Raw genomic sequence first — 26,174 nt, 5'->3', positions numbered from 1 at the left:
CTTCATAATTCCAAAGGTATATCTTCATTCTTCAATTCTAACGATTGAACAGTACAGAAAATCATTTCAATGACCCAATAAATATTATAGTTATAAATTCAAATGTTATTTGAAGATCGTTCATTCGCTGACCCCGTTTGATTTTGTTTCTCATTTTCATCTGATCTACTGAACGTACCGCGTTTTCTTTTGATCAGGTTCCAAACTGCTGTCCTGTAAGACTTGTTCAAAAAGAAATAAATGATCGCGTTGATCCAGTGATTGGAAAATGCCATCCATACCATTGTAAAATATGCCGCTTCTGGGATAGAAGAACCAGTTGCTGCCACCACGAAAGTACCCAACGTATGAGGGGTCCAAGCAAGGTAGAAAGTACCAACGAGTAGAGCGACCGTTACCGCACCTCGGTAATTTGACTTCGAAGTATGGGCAACCGCTTCGTTGACTGGGACCGAATTTGCGCCCGCGTTGTTGAAGCGAACCGCTTGATCAGCTATGCGAATGCGATGTCGCCGGGCAATTCGTAACAGTTGAACGTTGAATGCTGCTGATATAGTTCCAAACACAAATACAATGACGGAATAGATGGTGATCAGGCGAACGTGAGCATAATGCTGAGCACCACGATCAAAGTCGCACGAGCCATATACAGCAATATGAGTGATTCTCGTCGTAGCCACTATAAACCCAATCAACATAGCAATCACAAGTATTACCTTCATTCTCCTTAAGGTCAAAATGGTTGTATAATACATTGGCCTGGTTACAGCGACATATCGATCAAAGCTTATAGCGAATAAAATCCATGTGGACTGACTGACGAATATAGTACATGATGCACCGACGACGTTACACACAACAAGTTTCGAAAGAAGAAGAGTTTGTTTAAGTTCGAAAACGACGCGACTGCCGAAACACGTTAGACCACCTAAGATGTCCACAACAGCCAAGCACTGGAGACATAGTCTTCCGTTCTCACCGAAGCGATTGGGTATCTTCGGAAGGATAATGAGATTGAGAAAATTCAAAGTTGTGGCTAAGAACACTCCAATTCCGCTAGCAACTGCACCCAAAAAACTGTTGTGTATCTCAGAGGTATGATTCTCGCTAGACATGTTAGAAAAGTGGATATTGTTCGCTGTCATCATTTCAATGATTTCATATCTTACCCCGATCCAGAAAAATACAAAATTGTGCCTAACCAAGAGAGATATGTCCTTTCGAATTCAACAGTTGTCAAATAAATCTGTTTCATGTGAATCGAAGTATCAATCTATGAGCTTCATTCTGTCATCTATCGTTATCTTTTGTAAATTTTGGCGGGTTTCACCAGGCTTACAACTTACAAAAGTACACAAGGCAGTCCTGCAAGAATTACCCAGAAGGACCTGTTAAGGTAATATGGAGAGGATCAAAACAGAAATATATAACATTTCGAAATGGTGCAACAAAAAATAAACATCTTCCTTCTTGTCTGAAGGTTGGTTGGTCATACAGCACTTTATTGTTCTTAGGACTATAAATCCACGCTAAAATGTTAATATTCAAGATTTGTTATCTAACCCTGTTGTCATGATAGATATTGAAAAAAAATTGTTTCGAACTGCTTTAAATAGGCTTTTAAAGAACGGCTTAAGTGTGTCTAGTTTATAACTGACTTAGAAATATAGTTATCGCCTTAATATTTTTTCACATCACACTGTTGTGCAATTCAGTGATGTTAACTTTCATTTAATCAACATTTTCTCAAATTATGATTGAAATGATATCACATATAAGAAACCTTTGTTCGTTTGGATAATGTTTTATTTTTTTATCTTTCTACTTTTTATTCGTCACAAAAACAATAAAAAAAATATACAAAACACGCGGTGTATTTCATTTATTTAGAACAGCGTTAAAGTGTGTTGCATAATAAAATCATAAAAAAATTGTTTTGTACTAAAAAAAATAACTTAACTTGTACCCCAGCCCTACCGACGAGACGACCCATAGACCGAATAGAAAAAAGGGAAATTTCACTTTGATAATATTGGGTGTAATAAAAAAATATATACCGCTGAAAGAAGGAGTTTACTTACTGCATGTCATTAAAGCAAAGTGATGACATTTCCACTTAAACGTCGTTCTCGAATCAAACGCACAATGTCCTTTCCATCTCTGACTATCCTCCACATTGTCCACGTTTTTATCACAGTGTGAGAAAAAGAGACGTATGTACGACCAAGCTCGCTCGCCACAATTCTGCTGTCAATTTCTGATTGATGCGGAAATCGGTAACTATAGACACGGTTAAATGGTCTTCGGAATCTCGCTTTGCAGCTTTGTGGTGATTAATAGACAACTTGCGATCCACGGCGGAATCAACCCGTCTTTGAAAATGGAGGGGCACAGACGAAAAGGTTAGTTAGTGAAACATTGTAGAATGTTATTGATCCATCAAAGACATGATCTTTTAAAAGATGACATTAAGGTTATGCTTTGTAAATAAATTCCATCAATGCTGAAAAGACCATCACAGAAATTAAAGCTTGCCAGTGATCTTTGGAAAGAAAAAAAAAACATAGAAAAGGGCTTCAGTTTCAGTTTATTTATTCAAATAAAGATATGAAAAAAAAATCACGCGTTCGGCTATCGCCGGAGCTGCTTTTCAGCATGCCTTACATTAAAATTTAAACATACATATAAATAAACAAGCATGTATAATACGAATCAATGCATAAACAAAAGCATTAAAATGAAGCATAAGAATATCGAAAAAGACAGAATCACACAAGAAAAATGTTGTTAAAATTCAAAACGGCAGGCAGTGACAGATCATCTTGATGTATACATTTACGTTCGTTTCTAATCGGATATACTCCAGGGGCCCGTTGCAGAAAGAGTTGCGTTTAAAACGCAAGTCAAAATATCAATCGCAAGTCCAAAATGCGCGCTCTTGATTGGTTGAAAATGAAGTTGCGCAGAGATGCGTTCGATGGCAACTCTTTCTGCAACGGGCCCCTGAGCTCATTAAGCAATTTACAACCAATAAAAATAGAAGCACTTCGTAGGAAGTTAGTTTCAGAGGTGTGGGTAAGTGAAGAATTCATGTTTACGAAATGAGGAGGTCCTTTTTTACTCCGAACAAAGAGAGCTAGGTGCAGGAGTCTAAAATCAGAATGTCCTTAACTTTATCATATTCAGTAGAAAGGTACTCAGCTTTAATATTATCATAGATATAATTCCTATACTTATATTTGAAATCTACATTCAACACTGACTCTTCTCAAAGCTCTATTCTGAAATATTTGCAGTTTCATTATTATTTTTTTTATTTATTTGACGGTTGACCACCGAGGTACACTGTTAGAAAATTTATCCTTAAAATAAAAGAAGTTTCTGCAGCAGAGTCTCGACAACACCTGTAATCTTACCAGATTGCGTAATCTTACAGGAATTTGGTATTTGATGTATGGTATCTTACAAATTGCCTTAAATCAAACACCCTTTTCCTCCTTTTTAAAAAGACATGTTCTGTGAAATTGCAGAAAAATTCCTGTTTTACATGTAAGAATTTACAGAATAATTCTGTTATTGCTTTCTGCAAAATCTTCACTTTTTTTTAAATCACGTTTTTAACAGTGTATTATATTACATTTTAATTCTGCTGTGTTGTTTTTTTTTCTTTTCAAGTCGTATAACCTTGGTGGGGATCTCGGTGAAGCATCTTTTGTCTAATGAATAAATATGTAGATATATTTCTTTTTTTATTCTAGACATGTTACAATTATTTTCCATTAACACTCCAAAAATATCCTTAAAATGCAGTTGAAAATGTATAAAGATATTATATAGAGGAAAAAAGAAGAGAGAACATTCTCAACAGTAGGGGATGCTGTACTATAAAAAAACAATACTTATATAAAAAGGGGACTCATTTCTAATCGATTTGCTGAACTAAACATCGAAAATATCAGAATTTGAAAAGAATGAAAGATATTTTTAAAAATGCACCAAAAAGGAAAAGAAACACTGGAAACCTTTCGTCTGTAAATTAAAAGAAATAGATCTTCATATGCCAAATGCAACAAACTTTTCAAACACGTTTATAATGGGAGTTTGATCAACCCTATTGAAACCTGGCCCAGTAAAATATCTAGGAAAAGAAGAAAAATATTGGGTGCCACCCTCGTTCTGCCCACCAAAAAAAATAAAGAATAGAAAAAGGTAAAATATAAATGAATCATGCTAATATTTGCACTTCAGCGCTGATAACTTTTATGCAGCTTGAGACCTGTAATTATGAAAGGAGATTTGGATTAATTGACAATTGTATTTACTCTACAACACCAGGGACTGCATTAGGCAAACATTGAAAGCGTTAGCTGAAAACTTAATATATCCGTTAATATCAGATATAGACAAGACCAAGAATTTAGTCTTGAAATTAATGGCAGATCCATGTGCTTTTTCCTAATTGATTTTTATCCTTAAGTGAATCACCTACCCGATCCTTTCCCCGTTTTCCAGTTTGTATTTCTCTCGACACAAAAATGGGTAGGTAGTTAGGAACGTGTGAATTTGCGGTGATTGGTGATCAATTTCAATATACAGATATACAAATTTATATCATAATTTTATTTGAACATGACATTCGTTAAACTCGATCTTATCTACGGAGGTTATTTTCGAAATGAAGATTGTAAACGTTTGAATTTAATATTTGAAAGATACAGGCCATTTTTCTTATTTTACTTGTTCAATACTTCATTGTTTTTATGTTGCTGGTTATACTAAGATTGATATTATACTTAAAAAAAATTGAACTAAAACTTTTATTACCGTTTCTGCCCCTCGCCGGTTTGTGCAGCTTTCTTCTTGTGTGTTTAGTTTGTCCTGTTCGTCATCATTCTGTTATGTTTTGTTCTTATGTCGTTTGTTATGCCTTGAACTCGTTATTGGTCTTGTAACGTTTTGATTCGTGTTGCATTGTCCCATTATCTTTGTCCTATCTCTTTATTATCCATCCTCATTTTATGTGATCATAATAGTATGTTACATCAGTACATTCATTATTATCTACATTTCCATCGACATGGATATGATTGATTTGCCATAATATATCGCTAGTTACAGAGACGTCTTTTCTATCTCTTTCTTTCGGATCTCTGTAAGATGTATTTCATCTCCATTTTCTCCCTTACTCCTTCTCTTGCTTACTTTCTCCCCCACACACTTAAAATCTATCTACTTTTCATTTCAATACATTTCACTTCTTTCCTTCTCCCCTATTTCTATTGATAGTAACCGTCATCCACCCGGTGGGTGTTTCATAAAGCTGTTCCGAAAATTACGCACAACTTTACGCACGACTGGAACATGTTCTTAAGTCATGAAATGAATTTATACTGGGATATCATTTAGCACAAGAAAGGATCACCAGTCGTGTGTAGTCATTCATAACTTACGAACAGCTTTATGAAACAACCACCAGGTCTATTTAGAAAATAACCATTACGTGTAAATACCTGGAAGTAACTTCCTATTTCAGTCAGTAAACTTGATAAACTTGAAAAGAGGAAACAACTTCATAGATTTTTTTCTGCGCTTGAAAATCTTCAGCCTTTTTAATCGCGTTTATTAGATCATAAGTTCATACATCATTAAAAGTAGAATCAGTCTTCATTGACATTGATTAATCAAATCAGTAAGCATGTTGTATACAATGTCCAGTGATATGTAATATTTTAGTCAACACGAATAAAAGTAATGGGTAAGGCAAAATGATTGCATTTCTAAACATAATACAAATATAAATAAAAAAAAAATGACACAAGATGCAATGCCTCACTGGTGGCTACGCTTCAGTGAAGCCGGGATAATACACGTGGAGTACACAAACTGTAAATGGAATGCACCACATATGAGTTTTATCAATTACATTGTAATAAAATAATTGCCTAATTAATGCTTAAAGAATATATAATCAGATTGCATATTATTGAGCCATATTACACTAAAAAGTTATTTGAATCATGAAATCAAACTATCCAATATCTATTTTCTACTGTGCATTACATCTATTCCAATGACCTTCAATTTCCATTTCCTTTGAAATTATAAATAATTAATCACGTTAGCATTAAAAAATCATGGTAAGAACGCAGGACGTTAAGAGATTAAAAAATGCATTTTAGATTTAAAAAAGGAACCAAAATCATACAAAATTCATAATAAGCATGGGAAATAAGCAGTACCCAGTATCTAAATGTGGTAAAGATATTGAAAAAAAACACAAATGGAATCAAAGTCAAAAATCAATATTTTTATACATGTAGTACAAAGAACTAAAATGATTTGTTTCTCTTTTGCTATCATGCAGGTCCTGCCATACACTTAAAGCTAAGAAAAAATATAAGACTGACATTTGTAAAATGGATGACTAGGAATCAAGTTGAGAAAGGTCACAGTCATCGGTCACATCTGTGCATCTACATTGGTATCATGTTGATGGAAAAAATTTGCGAATAATCAGCTCACTCTGTAAAAAGTGTAAGAAAGAGAAATGCAAATTTCATTTGTTTATTTTTAAAGACGTACTCCGGCCTGAAACCGCCTGATATATATGAATTAAATCATACAACTTAAACAAGAACGCATCTTCGAAATCGGATGAAAATAACATAAGTATGGTAATTTAGACACATTTTCATTACTTAGATAAAACGTTGTATGCATGTCGTCATCTACAAGGCTTATTATAATCACTCGGGTCGCAGGCGCGTTCGAAATCACTCACGTTTTGGATTTTTTTTTTTGCAATTTTTTGGATTTCGATGCGATTTTTTTTAACGGTGTCTTCAATGGGACAAGCACGCTAAGAAAATAAAATGAAATTGAAATTCGAGTTTCGTTTTAAGCTGGCAAGTGCCTTAAATAAAATGTACTCGACTACTGTTTTAACATAACAAACAATCAAATCAGCCATGTGGCTTAACTAACTTAGAATAGATCCGAACCTCTACTGTGTCTTATACGAGAACTCCGAGTCGGAACTTGCCATGTCTGCCACATCGATATTCCATCGTCATTCCCATATGCGGACATGCCTGCATGCAATGGCCCCAAGACATGGCATTCAACTGTTGAAAATATTCGTAAGTCATACTATGGCCCGATATAAAAACCTTTGAATAATGTGACGAGGTGATATTTATTCTACTGCAAACGGATCATTGATTAGCTGCAAGTGGGGAATCCGTACTCAGCCATTATACAGTTATTTTGCAGGACTGCATATGTATTAAAAGAAAAAAGATGTAATAGGCTTGTTTGTGTAATCGGGAGTAGATTTTATAATGGCTTTTTAAATTGACCTATGTAAAAGAACAGGTGGGTGTTTCATAAAGCTGTTTGTAAATTTACGAACAGCTTTACGCATGACTGGAACATGTTCGAAGGTCATAAACCGATTACATAGGGATATCACATAGCAAAAGAAATGATCACCAGTCGTGCGTAAAGTCATTCGTATCTTACGAACAGCTTTATGAAACAACCACCAGGGCTACATACCAAGTCGTTTCTATACCACCTGGTATCGCTCTTCTTCATACGGGACCTTTTCTGGGATCGAATCGTCGAGGTGTTTCTGAAGGAAAACAAAACAAACAGAAAATGATACGCATGAAAGCAGACTGGCGATTCTTTCACTATTGTTAAAACTCGTCACAATTATTCCTATCATCATTTCTTACTATAATTTGACTGAAAAATACCCCCAATACATTTTCGACGGCGTAATCACCAAATTAATTGAAAAAATAATTTTCATGATAATGATGGAAATGTCTATTGACATGTATATTATTCTATGAAAGCATTTTATAAAAAAAAATTGTTCAAGTTCATTGTGGTTTGATGAAGAGATTATTAACAGGTTAAAATGTGTATATTAGTTTGATTCTTTCCACTATTTTTTAAAATTGCTTCTTTCCACCATTTTTTAAATTTGCTTCTTTCCACTATTTTTAAATTTGCTTCAGACAGATTCATATCAAGTTTTGTTTACCACTGAAAGACTTGCACGCCAAGGATAAGTCGGCAATTTTACTGACTGACTGACTGAATTTAGTTGCTTTCCTGGGTAAGATATGACGTTATCATTATTACCATCATTTGTGTTGTCAATATATCCAATTTATCCATTCCCTCATACTATTCATCGTCATCTTTTCTGTTTTCTTTTTCTTTGTTTTATTTTCAGTCACCGAACTCGCTGGCATGTCATGATCTAAATACCTTGCTCTCAGAAGGGACGCCCGATTTTAACATATTCCCGGACAAGCCTGCGCGACTGAAGAACATGGCGATGACAACGATCACCACAATGATGACGAGAATGACCACGCCAGAGCTTGTTCCGATAGCAATCTTTGCTGTGTTGGAGAGGACGCCATTGGGTCGACCAACCGCTGTGAAGTTGAAAAGATATTCATACAGCTCACAATTTAAAAAGATGAGGGACAATATTCCTATTTGGAATATATTCGTTTAAATACTTATAACCAAAAATGTGATTTCAATGGAAGAGTAATCAAAGACAGTGCGTTGCCGTAACCAGCTTTTTTTTCAAGGGGGGGGGGAGTAGTGGGTGTACTGATAGACTGCCAGCATATATTACGTATCTACAGTAGATATGAATATATTACACTGATACTTAAAACAGGTCACCCTTCTCAAAGCCCCCCCCCCCTCTATAATTCGAAAAATAAGGTCAGGGGCCCGTTGCAGAAAGAGTTGCAATCAATCGCAACTCTAAAAATCATGCGCAACTTGATTTTCAACAAATCAACAGCGCGCATTTGGGACTTGCGTTTGATTTTTTGACTTGCGTTTAAACGCAACTCTTTCTGCAACGGGCCCCAGTACTGTTTTCATTATTACTGTGATTATTGATTCTATCATTATTACAATTTTTCATTAATCATCATCATTATTATTACTGCATTCCCCTCATCATTATTCCCAGCAATCCCGGGGGGCCACTTCCATTCACGAGTGGATACCATGCGCGACCGTGGGGTCTCGAAAAGCACCCTAAACACGTAATTTCCATATTCTGAAAATGCACCCCTTAACAAGTATTGGCGTGTGAAACCCTACCCTTAACAAGTATTCGAAACAAAACGATACTCTTGGCAAATATTCCCTGAAATGAACCCCTAAACAAGTACAGGAATGTTTTATTGTTACGGGTCCTTCGGTCGTCGGCTTTACCTTATTTGATTTAGTACGACCCCACCTTCTACACCCCGCGCAAATCGGACTCTAAACACGTAGTGTTGGGGCAAAAAGGACATCCTTTATAAGACATTTTAATTTTGTCTCATCATCCCCGCAAATTCGACCCTAAACACGTAATTTTCCTAGTGAAATAGATACCCTTTTTTCATTATTTTTGCGTTTTTGACACCCTTATCACGTTACGTACGTAACGTGCCCTATCGTGAAAAAGACATCCTTTTTACGTGTTTTTTTGGTCGCGCATGGTATCCACTCGTCAATGTAAGTGGCCCCCCCGGGCCATCAATTCATTTCTAATGAATTTCTCTGATATTTCTTTGACTGTTTCACTGCTCCATGTGTAACTATTCTCTGATTTACATACTGAGTGAAAGGAATTACCGATTTCACACCGAGGGCCTGAGAAGTCAGTAGGGCAGTAACATTCGAAGGTGTTAGGGTTCGAATCCCTGCACAGTCCTCCGTTCATACATGGACCAGAGGCACATGCATTATCGGCTAGAAAAAATACACAAAGTTAACCGATATGAGAAAATATTAGTAAGCAATTTTCTAACTGAGATAACATGAAGATACACAAAAAAAGATAAGATAATTTTCAGAATATCACCGCTGATATAATTATTAACTTTTGAGACAAAACATTCGTATCTTCATCAAATAGAAGTGAAAGTGCAATCAAGATACCATGATTTTGTGTTGAAACTATTTTTCTTGGAACTCCTGTATGGAAGGGATTGGTAGAGCAGTGGTCTAAAACGGAGAGAACCAGTTTCAAGACCAAGTGTTTTCAGGGGAGGCATCGATCATCATTACCAAGTTCTTGAAAATGAATTAAAAACAATTTTTCCTCTATGAATACATCCCAGATTTGAATATTTATCAACAGTAGGTACAAAAATCAACCGGCCGTCAGAGAACCTTCTACATAGCTGATGACTTTCATATTTCTGTACCTTCTTGGCAGAAGTCACCGGAGTAGCCCTTCTCACAGATACAAATTGGTAAATCATCGACTGCGTTGCAAGATCCACCATTAAAGCAGTTCCGATCAAAACAGGGGTCAGATATTATGTCTGGAAGAAAATTAATTTATTAAATTCGGTAAATAGAATAAGGTTACACAGCTAGATTCTTTCGTTTTAGAGGTTTCCCATTCTGAACGTCAGATCAACAGTCTGTACTTGCGCTTCAAACCCATTTTGTATAAATTGTTATGTTCAAACAGAACATTTACCAGTAGTATATTCAAGACATTCGTACACCAGATCATAGACTATGACATAGAGTATCGCTAATTGGAAAATCTATTTCAAACTGTTGGGTAGTGAGCGACCAAAATGCGATGTATGAGGTCCGTTTATGTGAATCCCATTTTTTCTAACCAGTTGCTTACTGCACAGTTACATAACTTTTAACTTCTAGATATAATTTATATATTTTAATATGGATTATTTCAAATACTCTTTTTTTCTACAGATAATGAAATTTTGATTATTTATCAATGAATCATTCCAATAACACAATGTATTTATTGTTACAATATATTTATTTAGTAGATTATTCTTTATTTTTTGTGCATTATTCTGTTGAAAATGATTTGTATGTCTATTAGATGAAAGCCAGTGAAATTTATATAACTAATCTCTTTCTCTAAAAGAGAATCATTTTTTTTCAGAAGAAATTATTACACTTACGGTTCTGACAGTACTCTCCACTAAAACCAGGAGCGCAAAGACATATTGGAAAGTCTGCTGGTCTGATGCATGTACCATTATTCTGACAGGTGTGATTGGAACAGGGAGCCCATCCTACGAGGAAAAAGGATAATATGATAAAAATCTCTGTTATCACACAGAATCTGCTACTCAAAATCATAGAGAACCATAGTTTATATCATTTATTTTTGTATGATTTGGATAAGATCAACCACGGATTGATTGACACAGTAAGATTTCTCGTGACAGCGAATTTGGAGATACGTTGAATCTGATAATCTGGTTTGAATGCGTGCATTGATATATTGTTCTAGGAAATTATGGTATTTTACGAAGCAAAAAAAAGCAACAAACAAACAAATAATAGTAAAGAAAGGAAGCAAAAACTGATCACAAGGTTTGAATTTGTGAACTGGATACAGGCCCAAGATTCAGTCGTTAATTTCGGGTAGCGGCACCACTTGGATTGATTTGATTTGAAACTAGTTTCTTCCTGACCATGTTATACTATAAGATCACACTCACCATGTTCACAATGTCGGCCATAGAAACCGGGTGGACAGACACACGTTGGACCAAAGATGCCCTCATGGCAAGTGCCACCATTGTAGCAGGTAAGATCACAGGATGTTCCGTTGGTTCCTGTAACAAGACGGATGATTTTTCACAAAAATGTACAACATAAGGTCGATCGATATCATTCAGACAGATGTCAAACATTCGTAAGGGCCTCCTCTCGTCTTTTGTTATAGCCCAACGTTCAAATGGATACCACCAAAAATGAGGGATACCTGTCATCAAGAACTAGGTGACAATCAGCAGATGTCTCTGATCTCAATCATCTGTGACTCTTTGAAAACTATTACATACTATATAAAGCATCTAATAGGCGCCGATTATCTTGTTGCCTCTTCAATGGCGCACTATACAATGCACCGGCAATAGCTCCAGCTGCTAAAGGTGCCTGGTGCATTCAATGAATACCCAATCATCTCACCTGCATTTAACTCTTTGCCCGCCACAAACAGGGAGAACTGGTAAATTCTGGTATATTACGATGCAAAATGAACAAAAGTCAATTTGTTCAGTGCAGCATAATGTGGATCAATCTCTTGCCGAAGGAAATTGCTCGGATTCAGACCAACAACTCTTTGTTTCAACGTCTAGACACTAATCCACTTGGCCAGCCACAGCACTCCATTTTCACGGAATTTCATAATTAGAAATAAACTTCCTAAACAATGTTATTCTACAAACGAAAAACTGAAGTGTTTGAAATTATGAATATGAAACACGATCCTGACAGTACTCTCCAATAAAACCAGGAGCGCAAAGACATATTGGGCAGTCTGCTGGTGGAATAGGGAGCCCATCCTACGAGGGAAAAGAGATTATGTGATACAAATCTCAGTTATTACAGAGAATCTGCTACTCCAAATTATAAAGAAGCATAATATATATATATATATATATATATATATATATATATATAAATGTGTAAAGCTTTACAAGGGTAGATAGCTCTGGGGAACCTTGATTTAAGGTACGCCTACCATTTTTCTCTTCATCCATTTCTTTACAATATATATATTTCGTTTAATAAAGATCACAATAGCCACGGATTCATTTATCACGACACCCAACTAGGATAGAAGTTGAAACTGATAATCTGGTTCATATGATGGTTTGGCTTGGTTTTATTTACGATAAAAAATTGAATATAAACAAATTATACATCACACGTTAAAGTGATTATATACAACAATTAAACTTCACAACGAACGAATAAATTCATATGGCAGGGATAAACCCGTTTCAGATTGGCTATTGATAGCCAACCTGTTCTTTCCTAGACATATCATAAATATCTGGGGAAGAACTGGTAGATTCTGGTATATTACGATGCAAAATGAACAAGAATCAAAACTGATCACAAGGTTTGAATTTTTGAACTGAATACAGGCCCAAGATACAGTCGTTAATTTCGAGTAGCGGCACCACTTGGATTGATTTGATTTGAAATTAGTTTCTTCCTGACCATGTTATACTATAAGATCACACTCACCATGTTCACAATGTCGGCCATAGAAACCGGGTGGACAGACACACGTTGGACCAAAGTTGCCCTTATGACAAGTGCCACCATTGTAGCAGGTAAGATCACATGATGTTCCGTTGGTTCCTGTAACAAGACGGATGATTTTTCACAAAAATGTACAACATAAGGTCGATCGATATCATTCAGACAGATGTCAAACATTCGTAAGGGCCTCCTCTCGTCTTTTCTTATAGCCCAAGGTTAAAATGGATACCACAAAAAATGAGGGATACCTGTCATCAAGAACTAGGTGATAATCTGTAGATGTCCCTGATCTCAATCATCTTTTGATGAAAACTATTAAATATTATATAAAGAATCGATGAGGCGCCGAATATCTTGTTGCCTATTCAATGGCTCACTATACGATGTACCGGCAACAGCTCCAGCTGCTAAAAGAGCTTGATGCATTCAATGAATACCCATTCATCTCACCTGCATTTATCTCTTGGCCTGCCGCAAACAGGAAGAACTGGTAAATTCTGGTATATTACGATGCAAAATGATCAAAAGTCATTTTGTTCGGTGCCGCATAATGTGGATCAATCTCTTGCTGAATGAATTAAAACCAACAATCCTCTGTTTCAACGTCTGCACACTAATCCACTGAGCCACAACACTCCATTTTCATGGTATTTCATAATTAGACATAAACTTCCTGAACAATGTTTCTCTACAAAATACAAACGAAAAATTAAAGTGTTTAAAATAATGAATAAGAAACACCTACGATTCTGACAATACTCTCCACTAAAACCAGGAGCGCAAAGACATATTGGGAAGTCTGCTGGTGCGATGCATGTGCCATTATTCTGACAGGTGTGATTGGAACAGGGAGCCCATCCTATGTCTGGAAAGAGAAATGAGACAAAAGGGTACTTAAGGCCTATTGCTGATACACCACTTTACCTTATTTAATTCAAATAATCACACACACAAAAACAATCAGCTGATAACAATATATTTACAGCGAAAGAAGGCTTAAGTAATGTAATGACATTAAAATAATAGTAATCAATAAAATTCAAGAAATCGTACGTTCGGTCGATGATAACTGAAGTATGATCGAGGTAAGTTTGCACCTTAATCATAATCTTCAGCATCTCACATGTGATGACCTTACCTATTTCACAATGTATTCCTACGAACCCAGGTTTACAATAACACGTTGGTCCGAAATATTCCATCTGACAAGTTCCACCATTCAGACAAACACCATCACAAGAAGTAGTATTACCTTCATAAACGAATAGTAACACAAAATTTCATTAAAATCTGATAACAAAGTTATTGAATTTTAAAGTTAAGCACAATTTTAAGTAAACAGTCTATGCAAACCGTCAAGGAATGCAATAAGTGGGCTGATAATGTCATGTTCCCTACTTTCCTTTTCTCGTGTTATTTCATGGAATCACAATTATTTCAAAATTTCATGCAAGTGTGTATATGTCTCCCTTGTAGCAAAATAAGTCGCAGCAATAATTATCTTACACATTAAATCAGTAGTTCTTTTTATTCTCAAGGACATTACTTGTTTAAATATAATTTCATATACCGTTCATAGAATACAAAAGAACAAGTGGAGATATGACATCAACAGCTTTCTCATTAATTACAGATTTAGGAAGACTGCATTGAACTATCTTTATCAAAATAATGGAAAAACTTAAAGTATAAGTTTGCTATTCCTTGTCTGATTTTGACGAAATTTTCAGTATTTTGTTTGTCTCATTTTACTTATCTTGCATGCAATTTATTTAATGCCTGGAGTACCCCTTTACGCATTCTGCTCTTCGATTGAAATCCTCCAATTGCATTCTAATAGAGAATGTCATTCCGTTTGTTGAACGATTTTGTAAAGGTAGACGGGAAAGTTTGAATTCCAATATCAAAATTGACAAAATTCTGAGGTAAAAGAATAAATCTTTTGAGGCACGGTTCTATATTCGGTGACGAGAAAGAAAGAAAAGAAAATAAAAGAGAGAAAGACAAAAATGTCTTTATCCGTTTTGGGAGGGTTTTCTCTAAAAAAAAACACCTCTAATTTTCGAACGTATCGCTATTTTCATAAAAGAATACCTCTTCTCTGACTAGTTAGTTCCCTTTTTTATATTTATATTTTAATGATAATAAGAATAAACTTTGTTTATAATATCGCACATAACAATGATATTATCAAGTGTACACGCGCTTCCGAAATGCGACGTAATAAATGTAGGTTATTGTTGTTGCTCACGATCGCCAGTGATCCAACACAAGCGAGGCTCCAAGTGGGAGTGGCCAAAATGTATATTGAAAATTTCTGCTCGCGAATCGCGCTCGTAGTAATTATTTAGTTATACATGCACATCTTGTTCACGATCACAATCATTGCTCAGAATGTTCGATTTTCAGGACAAAAAAAAATCCTTAAAAATAAGCAAGGTTAATCAAACAGTTGTTTTTCTCGCATACTAAATGTATGCCATGTCAACAATAGAACAGTGTCCCGAATGGAGACTGATTGTAAGTTATTTTTCCATTACTTAAAAATGGTAATCTACTTTTTTTTATCAACATTGATCAACGATTAGTTTTACTCGTCAATTTTGATATCAAACATAAAAAAGGGTCGTAGTAGACATGGTAGATGAGGTATAACTTTGAAACCCATTGCCAAAGTCAAGATGCGCAGAATCGATGAAAAATGTGAAACTATGACGACCGAAATAATAAAATTATGATGAAGAGTTTACTTTAGATTTTCGATTTGTAGAAAAATGTGTAGAAAAAAATAAAAAGAATGACACAGGAAACCGAGTTTGTTTCAGTTATTGTCTATTTGAAATTATGCCTCAAACGTCTAAAAAAAACATTTAAAAAAGCACATAGTGTTCTTCACGGCTGCCATAATAGAGTGGAGGTGGGGAAAATAATGAAGAGATAAAAAAGTGAAGGAAAACAAAGCACTGGCAAAATATTCGAAAAGCAAAATATAAAGTGTATATTTCCAACTTTCATACTAAGCTGTACGTTATAAATTTCTTCTAGTTAATTACGGCACCGTATCATACATTAAAAAAATCATATGCTCGCTTGGCGTGCTGAGGAAATATACGATGGCAAGCACAGTGTCCGAATGAAGTAACATGAAGAACATAATGTGGTTAAAATAGTTGTTTCAGGTATCTAAAGTTTGTCATGCTAATACCTGATGAATGATTAAATGCTTAACTCACTAGCTCGCTGCACTCATTCGTACAATATTTAGATTCAGTTTTTTTTTAAGCACACCAATTCATCCACTGATGTAACAGACACAACTTCTGGGCCCCATTCATAAAAAAGTTGCTATGGTAGCAAGTCTTACTAGAATGTTAACCACCATGACAAAAGTGAAAATTCTGCATTTTGATTGACTCTTCCAATGAAGGGAGATATTCCAGCAAGAGTTGCTATCATACTTTCATTGCAAATTTCTAGGAAGTGGGTCCCTGATGGTTTCCGTAGTGGAGAATGGATCGATATAGAGCATGAGAGGTTTCACGGGACAGAGGCAAAAATATACAACCTTATACCTTGGTCACATTTGATCTACGGCGGCCGTACGGCGAGTCGATAACAGCCGTTTTATTAATTTCAATTCAAACCACATATATGTAGTTGGTACAAAAAATGTTGAAACGGCTGTTTTCGACTCGCCGTACGGCCGCCGTAGAGCAAATGTGACCATGGTATTAAGGTCCATGGCGTTTCTGAATGATAGCATGTACTGTTATAAAATCTATCCTTAAAATAAAAGAAGTTCCGAGAGTCTCTAGAACACCTGTAATCTTACCAGATTGGGTAATCTTACAGGAAATTGGTATTTGGTGTATGGAATCTTACATATTTCCTTAAATAAAACACCCTTTTCCCCTTTTTAAACAGACCTGTTCTGTTAAATTGAAGAAACATTCCTGTCTGATTTACAGAGTGATTCTGTTATTGCTTTCTGCAAAATCTTATTTTTCTGTAAAATCACGGGTTATATACTTATTTTAACAGTGCAGGATGGTAAAGACGGGACATAATTCTTTCTCTCAATCTCTAGCCTGCATATATTATCAGCTTTGCAGCAGATATATCTTTTTCAATGATTAGATAGAAAAGAATACACATATACCTTGTTCGCACTATTGTTCGCATCTATTACATTTTAACTTCTAATCTGTGGATAAATTGGATTATTAATAAAGTGGCAAGTAATCCATCTAAAAACGAACACTTTTTTAATATTTCCAGGGCGGAGTCTTTCTTCCTCAGCATATGTGGAGCGTTGTGACCCAGTGGACTACTCTTCTGACTTTGAAACAGAGAGTCGTGGGTTCGAATCCTAGCCATGGCGTAATTTGGGTAGAGAGCGATCAAAATGCGATGTATGAGGTCCGTTTATGCGAATCCCATATATTCTAACCAGTTGCTTACTGCACAGTTAAAGGCAGCTCAAGCTGATTTCCTTCAGCAAGAAATTTATCCACATTGTGCTGCACTCAACCCAGGTGAGGTGAATGGGTACCCGGCAGGATTAATTCCTTGAATGTATGAGCGGTGAAAGGCAGCTCAAGCTAAAGCCAGGGTAATAATAATAATAATAACAACGCGCCTCGGAATAGAATATTAGATAGCTGGCGCTATATAAATGCCTATTATTATTATCATTATTATTACTATTATTATGGTTAATCTGTATATGAGCTAACATCAGCAGTAAGGGGAAATATGTCTCTTTACGTTGAAAAGACACCCCCTCCGAAAATACATGCCATAATTAATGTGTTTCTCCTTTTATCTTTAAAAAATTTCTTTATAAACCAAAACCAGATGAAAAGAAATGATTAAAGGGCGTTATCATCAGGATATTCTACAAACAGTGTAAATTACAACTCAACAAACGGTTGATTTGAATAAAAACAGAAAATTTATATATAATGATTATTATATAATAAATGAGAAAGTGATGATACTTTCAAGTTTTGCTTATTTTTCACAAAATAGTTTTGTTCAACACTGTGATATGAAAATGAGAGTCAGTGATGTTACACATTCACTATTTCATTTGTATTTCATTCTATGGATTAATTAATTACCCGTTTAAAAATAAAGAACCACTTCATTGAATCGACAGTATACCGAAATGGCAATTCCACATATTCAAGTTAGGAATGAAACGTTTTAGATTATAACGAATAAAAAATAGGATATTTCATATTTTTAAGAGTATTTTACTTGGAAGTGATTTTCGCAGAGAATTATTGTGATCAGACTGGAAACCAATCTTACTGACAATGTCGCAGAAAAATAATCAACAATCATCATAATCAACAATCATTTGAAATAGTTAACTTCTTCGCAATATATTCCTGTGAATCCAGGTCGACATTGACATGTTGGTCCTATTAAGTCCATCTGACAAGTTCCGCCGTTCAGACAAAGACCATCACAAGATGCATCACCTTCATAAATGAAGATTATGCAGACGTACTTAGATTCGTATTTTTATATATACTGTATCACTTTATTTGCAAATCTACACATTAAAGTAATACACTAAACGCCTAGGACACGTCCCTTTTAACGAGAAAATGTAGGGCAATGAAATCAAATCTTAGAATATAGTACGATACTAAAAATATCACAAAATGACAATGATTGATAGAGAAAAGAGGAAAACTGTGGTATCAATATCTATTAACACCAGCAGGTGCCATTTAGAAATGCCAAATCTGGACAACCAATGGCCGAGAGAAGGGGGGGGGGGTGGTGGCTGACTAAGCTATTGGCGGGGTCCAGAGGAATAAACCCACGTGGGTTCAAGAAGTCAGTGCTCCCTGCTGCTCCTAGATTTTAGCAACTCTAACCCTGAAAGGACTGGACTATTTGAGATATACTGAGGACTTGGGGAATGAATCGGTCTAGGGCGATTTTCCCAACATGTTTTTTTTTCTTTCACATGATATTTCAGAAATCAGGACGCCTTAATTTTCTGCCATTTTGAAAGTTCAAAATCAGGACAGTTGGCAGGTCTGAATAAGAAGTGATCATAAATGCTATGGGAAATTTAAGAGGGAGACTAGGAAAATGAAGTGTGAGGATGTGTTTGTGTGTGTAGAGTTTGTGTGCGGGGTTTGTGAGGGTGTGGAAGAAACAAAAGAGGGTGTTAATATGTGAGTGAGATTGAAGCGTGTGCGTGTGAATTTATGTTTATCAAAATACTACTTACCGTTTTCACAATGCAGACCATAGAATCCAGGAGCACATATGCAGAAGTTCAAAAAACCTTCAAACGACAGGCAGGTGCCACCGTTTTGACACACGTTTGTGTCACATCGATCACCATAAATATCTACCATGATCAGACAAGAAAACGATATAGTTTTTCATAGTATTAACTTATTTTGGATCAGAAGGTACACTATACGTGATTATTCAATAGAGATTATTCAATTCAAACATAACGATACAGTGACTTTCCAGACAATACCAAATGACAATTATGATCCTCATAATTTATCCTAATTAATATGATTTATTAGTGTATTTTGTGAAACATAAATAAATTTTCAGAAAATAAAATCAGTTTGTTCTGTTCAGGTGTTATGTAGGTGATACAATTAAAATGAAATATTTGACTGTCAGATTACAGTTATTCCTATGAGGCGTAGTTCTTAGTCACAATAGAAATGGAAATTTATATGCTCGTCATATTTAGGTTTTAGTTATTTTATGCTCTCAGTATTACAATTGAATTTATGAAATAGCCATCACCTTCCGCTAATGCATTTTTTTTAGAAGCGTTAGTACAAGAAGGAACTACAGTATAGCGACAACATTCGATCGCAAATACAGTAGTAAACGATTCGTACTGGTTTCTCCATTAACACAAGGGTAGCCCACAGGAGGATCCGGGTATTTCTTTTTTTCTTTAATATTCTCATGTAAACAAGTTTCAAATATAATTCTAATTTTATTTCTCTTTCAAATTTAAATTCAAGTTTAATGCAATTTAAACAATATAATATCAAACGACATGATATCAAATAATCTAATGACAGCTGCTTAATTTCATTGATAGGCATACATTCCACTAACTTTTTTTTTTTGGGGGGGGGGGGGTGGTGGGAGGGGTATCGTTGTTGACGATCAATTTAGTTGGATAATATTAGTTATATTTCTTACCAAATATCAATGGTGGTTGCTGCAGTAAGTCGATAATTCTATATTCACTGGTCTAAAGCTATCGAAGCAATGGACCCAATGACTTTCCAATATCAAGATTTGCACTACATTAAAAATTACAATACTTAAAATGTAATTTCTTTCTTCCATTTTTTTAATGGACCTTTATAAAACCTATTTGAGAGAAATAAAATGTATTTTTTTCCCATTTTGTGTAAATTTCGAATGTACCTTTGAAATAAATGATTTTTTTAAAATGAATTGAACATGGACCTCAGGTGGTGATGTGAATGTATGAGACAAGATATTCAAGACAAGATCCGAATTTAGTACTGTTCTATCTCTTCGAATAATGTACACTTACCACGTTCGCATTGCCATCCGTAAAAATCTGATGGGCAGTCACATGTTGGACCAAAGAAATCCATGTGGCAAGTACCACCATTGAAGCAGGGCAAGTCGGCACAAGATGTCTTATTCAGCGCTGAAACAAAAGACACAAAAGTATTATTCTTACAACAGCCAACGCAGAATTTGTTTCTCTGTTTTCATTATAAAGCATTTTCAGATTCAGATTCAGATTTTTTCCAACAGACATGACATAAATATTGACACAAATCGTTTTTCATACATTATAACAAATATTTACGATACAAAACATTAATGATAGTTAACATATAAAGATAATAAAAAACATTTTGCAGACGAATTGTAATGTACATATATAGTTTAGATGGAAGAAAGGTATCTGTGGAAATGGGAGATTCAGTCAAAAGCATAGCTTGTATAATGTGAACCCCCCATTTATAGCTTGCTAAGAATAAGGTTAAAGGGTACAGGTCGGTTCTCTAATATACTTATTTATATTTACATGCCATTCAAACTAAAATCAACTTCTTTGGACAACCTGAGTGGTAAATGACTTAAAGGTCTCACCTTCCTCACAATACACTCCTCTAAATCCTAATGGGCAGATACACGTCGGATAGTCCGCGGGTGCAGAGCAGCTACCGCCATTGTGACAATAGAAATTGTCGCAAGGATCTCGAGCTGGCATGAAGGTTAAGAGCAAGAGATAGGAGGAGGAAAAATAAGAAGAAAAGGAAGAAGATTGGAAAGAAGAAGAGGAACAACAGCAACATCAAACAAGGATAAGAAGAATAGCAGATGTCGAAGAAAAAGAAAGAAGTAAACAAGAAGAAAGGAGAAAACGGGCAAGAAGAAGAATAAATGGAGTAAATGTGGAAGTACAAAATCCACAAAATTCTATCTAATCGACGGGCTAAGACTCCATGAAAATACGAAATTCGAATGAGAATAGTTATTCCTAAAATCATATTCATATCAAAGGGTGTAGTTTAAAGAATAATTTTACTGTTTTTTTAAATCTATTTATGATATTGATGTTAATTTTGTTTTTTTATCTTAATGGTTTGCTGAATATTCAATAAATCCAATACCTACCAGCAAGCATAACAATATTTGATTGTAATCTCTATTTCACTCCAAAAGTCATCCTTTTCCACTTACAATAAAGACACCGTTCTCCAAAATATCCAGGTCTACAGAAACAGGTTGGACCAGTGGACAGAATGTGACAAGTTCCGCCATTGAAACAGTAAACATCACAAGTTGTTGTGTTGGATCCTACACGTGAAAGGAAACCATGAATATGGAGAAATCAAGTCTAATAAAAAAATATTATTTGTACGAGAATATTTTGTGGTATTTCGTCTATATTCTAAGACACCAAAGTTTGTTTTGTTTAATGAAGCAGTTCAAGATTCGAATTTCAACTTTCTTTACTCATGGTACAATACAATAATTAAGCAGACATGATATTGTGGAACTGTAATACATTTGTTGTCAAGGTGGCAAAGAAGATCACTTCTGAATCATTTAAGCAACTTTGATGCCACTGGAAATCAACTGTTTGTACTATGAATTGAATGAAGTCACTCTTGTTATGAAATCTAAATTGCGTCATAACCTGGATAAAATTCTATAATTGTAATTATATATGTTATATTCTCTATTCATCATCTGTCCCAGACAAGATTATTTCATCGTATAAACTATACCTCAGCATACGTACGGATGTATCAACTTACCTCTAGAAAACACACATGCAAAGTTGTACAAGAAAATTAAATAGGCCAAGACTATGGAAATCTGATTTGATAACTCGGACAGACTAGATTTTATAAGTTTTGTATTTCAAAAATCAGTCAATAGGCAGGTCCTAAAAAAGTAGTTTTTTCTTCCATGCCAAGAGATGTTTTGCGAATTTAATGAGCTGGGTGCGAACCAAAAAACCCTCTTTTATTTGGCCACTGCTGCTCTACATCTATATCAAATTTCATGAGTCTGGTATCATTGTAAAAAAAAAATCTTTTAGGTAGTACTGCTTTTATGTCATGTGTTTAAATTTATTTAAAATGTAATGTAGTTGAAACTTCTGATCTAATCATGCTACAAAATAATCATTTTCACTCGACAAAAGTTTCTATCTTTACACTTTATTTCTGTCTGTGCCCAAATGATATTAAGATCATGATAAAGAAGATTTATTATGATATTGATTGTAAAAGAAGAATTTGTTTAATCGAGTCAAGATCACACTATTCCTAGGCCAAGTACATTTAGCAGCTTTAAAACAATAAGACTGCACTCTGATTGGTCAAAGAGACCACACATCTATCAAAATCCCAACATTCCATTGCTGGGGTCTGTCCAAGGTCCTCAAATTGGATTTCATGCTACTCAGAGTTTTCAGAAATCTCGTCTTGTATCTTGATGAGAAAAATGTGATCTTGCCCCTATCAAAAGGAGCCACATATTAAGACATTGTGAGAAAGTACAGACTTTCATCAAATTTATGATGATGAAAATAGTATTTATGCTCAAGATAAAAATTCTTGATCAATTTGCAAGAGAAAGTGGAGGAAAAGGTCAAGTTTGAGGCATCTTTTTAGGCCTTAAAGAGTAATATTTACTTTTTCTTTAAATACTATAATATTCCAATTTACTTGAAGATAAAGTGGTTAAATATCTGAGAAAGAAAATCTCACGAATCACGATATTTTGCAGGAAGGAGGATTCAGCAACGAGATGATTTGGATGAATCTTGTCAGGGACCTGCAGGCTGACTGAAATATTGAGTGCATCATATAGGACAAAATAAACACTTGTAAAACAATATCAGGAATACTTGAGGATTGAAGTTATTCCTTTCTGACCATTACGTGTAAGGTATACACACCATGTTCACAATGTCGGCCATTGAATCCTGGTCGGCAGGAACAGATGGGACCAAAGATGCCCTGATGACAGGTGCCCCCATTGTAGCAGACGTCACATGACGTCCCGTTGGTTCCTATATAAAGGAGGATCATTTGAAAATCAGTATAAAATGTACAGTGTAAGAAAAAACTTTTAACTCACGCATATATCAATGATAATTGTCCTTTATCCAAATATATAATTACCACTAAGAAAGAATATATTGGTCATCATATCCAATGGTAATTAACAGATCTTCTTCAGCTGTGAAGAAACCTGACAATTCATGATACATTCACACAAAAACAAGTCCTTTGTGGTACGTGGATTAAGACGACATGTACTTTATTGTTACCTATCTCATTACACAAAGGGGAAAAAGCTGACATTTACGATCCTGACAATACTCTCCACTAAAACCTGGAGGACAAAGACACATAATTGGGAAGTCTGCTGGTGCGATGCATGTGCCATTATTCTGACAAGTATGATTGGAACAAGGAGCCGGCCATCCTATGTGGGAAAGAAGATTGTGTGATAAACAGTCCCGCTATTACAGAGAATCGTTTAGTCAAAATTAAATAGAATCAGGGTTATATCTTTTTTTTTTAAATTCAGATAAAACAGATCACGAATCGGTCAACAGTCGTAACGTTTTTCCGCTACACAAAATTGTGGATAATTTGCAGTCTTCCTTTCATGCCTCATTTGCCACTGGAAAGTTTTATTACGATGACATTAGACTTGATTAAGCTCGTTTCATCCAGCAAGTGTTATTCAAAAAATACCTACTCACCATTAGCGTACCTAAGGGGGGGGGGCAGACTGCCCCCCCCCCCCCGACGAGTCAAAACGGATCCCTGACGAGCCACAAATGGCCCACTCCTTTTGACTTGAATGTCCCTTACTTGTGAATGAAGACCCTTTTTTTGCTTGTAATTTTTTTCTGGTGCGAAATGTCCTTTACTTGTGGTTGAAGATCTTTTTTTTTTCTTTGCTTGTCAAATTTTGGGCGGACGAATTCCCCCCCCCCCCCTGGAAAATTTTAGGTACGCCACTGCTACTCACCATGCCCACACTGAGGACCAAAGAAACCTGTTGGGCAGATACAAGTTGGACCGAAGACACTATTTTGGCAGGTACCACCATTATAGCAAGTCAGGTCACAAGATGTTCCGTTAGTTCCTAGTAAAAAGCATATATTTACAATAAAATTAACGTTCCAATAAAATTTGAAAAAAAAAATGGAGTTAGGTCAATCTGTATTAATGACCTTATACTTCGGTAAGGGCTTACTAAACATCTGTTTAAATGATTTATCTATTGATTACTAAAAATCAAAGACTCATATACACATCATTGTTATATGTGAAACTTGGTCATGTTGATAATGAATAAATTTCTCTTACTTTCCTCATCTGAAATTTATAAAACAAATCTCTTTCTCCAAAAAAGAGAACCATTTTTTTTTTCAGACGAAATGATTACACTTACGGTTCTGACAGTACTCTCCACTATAACCAGGAGCGCAAAGACACATTGGAAAGTCTGCTGGTCCGATGCATGTGCCATTATTCTGACAGGTGTGATTGGAACAGGGAGCCCATCCTATGTCTGGAAAGAGAAATGAGACAAAAGGGTACTTAAGGCCTATTGCTGATACACCACTTTACCTTATTTAATTCAAATAATCACACACACAAAAACAATCAGCTGATAACAATATATTTACAGCGAAAGAAGGCTTAAGTAATGTAATGACATCAAAATAATGGTAATCAATAAAATTCAAGAAATCGTACGTTCGGTCGATGATAACTGAAGTATGATCGAGGTAAGTTTGCACCTTAATCATAATCTTCAGCATCTCACATGTGATGACCTTACCTATTTCACAATGTACTCCTACGAACCCAGGTTTACAATAACACGTTGGTCCGAAAATTTCCATCTGACAAGTTCCACCATTCAGACAAACACCATCACAAGAAGTAGTATTACCTTCATAAACGAATAATAACACAAAATTTCATCAAAATCTGATAACAAAGTTATTGAATTTTAAAGTTAAGCACAATTTTAAGTAAACAGTCTATGCAAACCGTCAAGGAATGCAATAAGTGGGCTGATAATGTCATGTTCCCTACTTTCCTTTTCTCGTGTTATTTCATGGAATCACAATTATTTCAAAATTTCATGCAAGTGTGTATATGTCTCCCTTGTAACAAAATAAGTTGCAGCAATAATTATCTTACACATTAAATCAGTAGTTCGTTTTATTCTCAAGGACATTACTTGTTTAGATATAATTTCATATACCGTTCATAGAATACAAAAGAACAAGTGGAGATATCAACAGCTTTCCCATTAATTACAGATTTAGGAAGACTGCATTGAACTATCTTTATCAAAATAATGGAAAAACTTAAAGTATAAGTTTGCTATTCCTTGTCTGATTTTGACGAAATCTTCAGTACTTTGTTTGTCTCATTTTACTTATCTTGCATGCAATTTATTTAATGTCTGGAGTACCCCTTTACGCATTTTGCTCTTCGATTGAAATCCTCCAATTATAGAGAATGTCATTCCGT

The 26,174-nt window shown here is 35.2% G+C and overlaps 1 protein-coding gene across 1 annotated transcript; it reads right to left on the bottom strand.

Moving 5' to 3' along the window:
* Positions 1–5,582: 5,582 nt before the first annotated feature.
* On the bottom strand, positions 5,583–26,169 carry LOC121409704 (fibropellin-1-like). The gene is made up of 20 exons (XM_041601611.1): positions 26,124–26,169; positions 25,471–25,584; positions 25,078–25,197; positions 24,652–24,768; positions 23,977–24,096; positions 23,564–23,677; positions 21,832–21,948; positions 21,238–21,351; positions 20,666–20,785; positions 19,346–19,468; positions 14,228–14,341; positions 13,835–13,954; positions 13,072–13,188; positions 11,532–11,648; positions 10,986–11,099; positions 10,245–10,364; positions 9,670–9,786; positions 8,284–8,456; positions 7,558–7,633; positions 5,583–6,523 (listed from the first exon to the last, which is right to left on the bottom strand). The coding sequence occupies exons 1-19, from the start codon at positions 26,167–26,169 to the stop codon at positions 7,568–7,570; spliced, it is 2,163 nt and encodes a 720-aa protein (XP_041457545.1). The 3' UTR covers positions 5,583–6,523; positions 7,558–7,567.
* Positions 26,170–26,174: the final 5 nt, after the last annotated feature.

This window comes from Lytechinus variegatus, chromosome 2, assembly GCF_018143015.1.
Source record: "Lytechinus variegatus isolate NC3 chromosome 2, Lvar_3.0, whole genome shotgun sequence".
Taxonomy (NCBI): Eukaryota; Metazoa; Echinodermata; class Echinoidea; order Temnopleuroida; family Toxopneustidae; genus Lytechinus; species Lytechinus variegatus.
The sequence above is the reverse complement of the archived record's forward strand: the minus strand, read 5'-3'. Positions and strand labels throughout refer to the sequence as shown.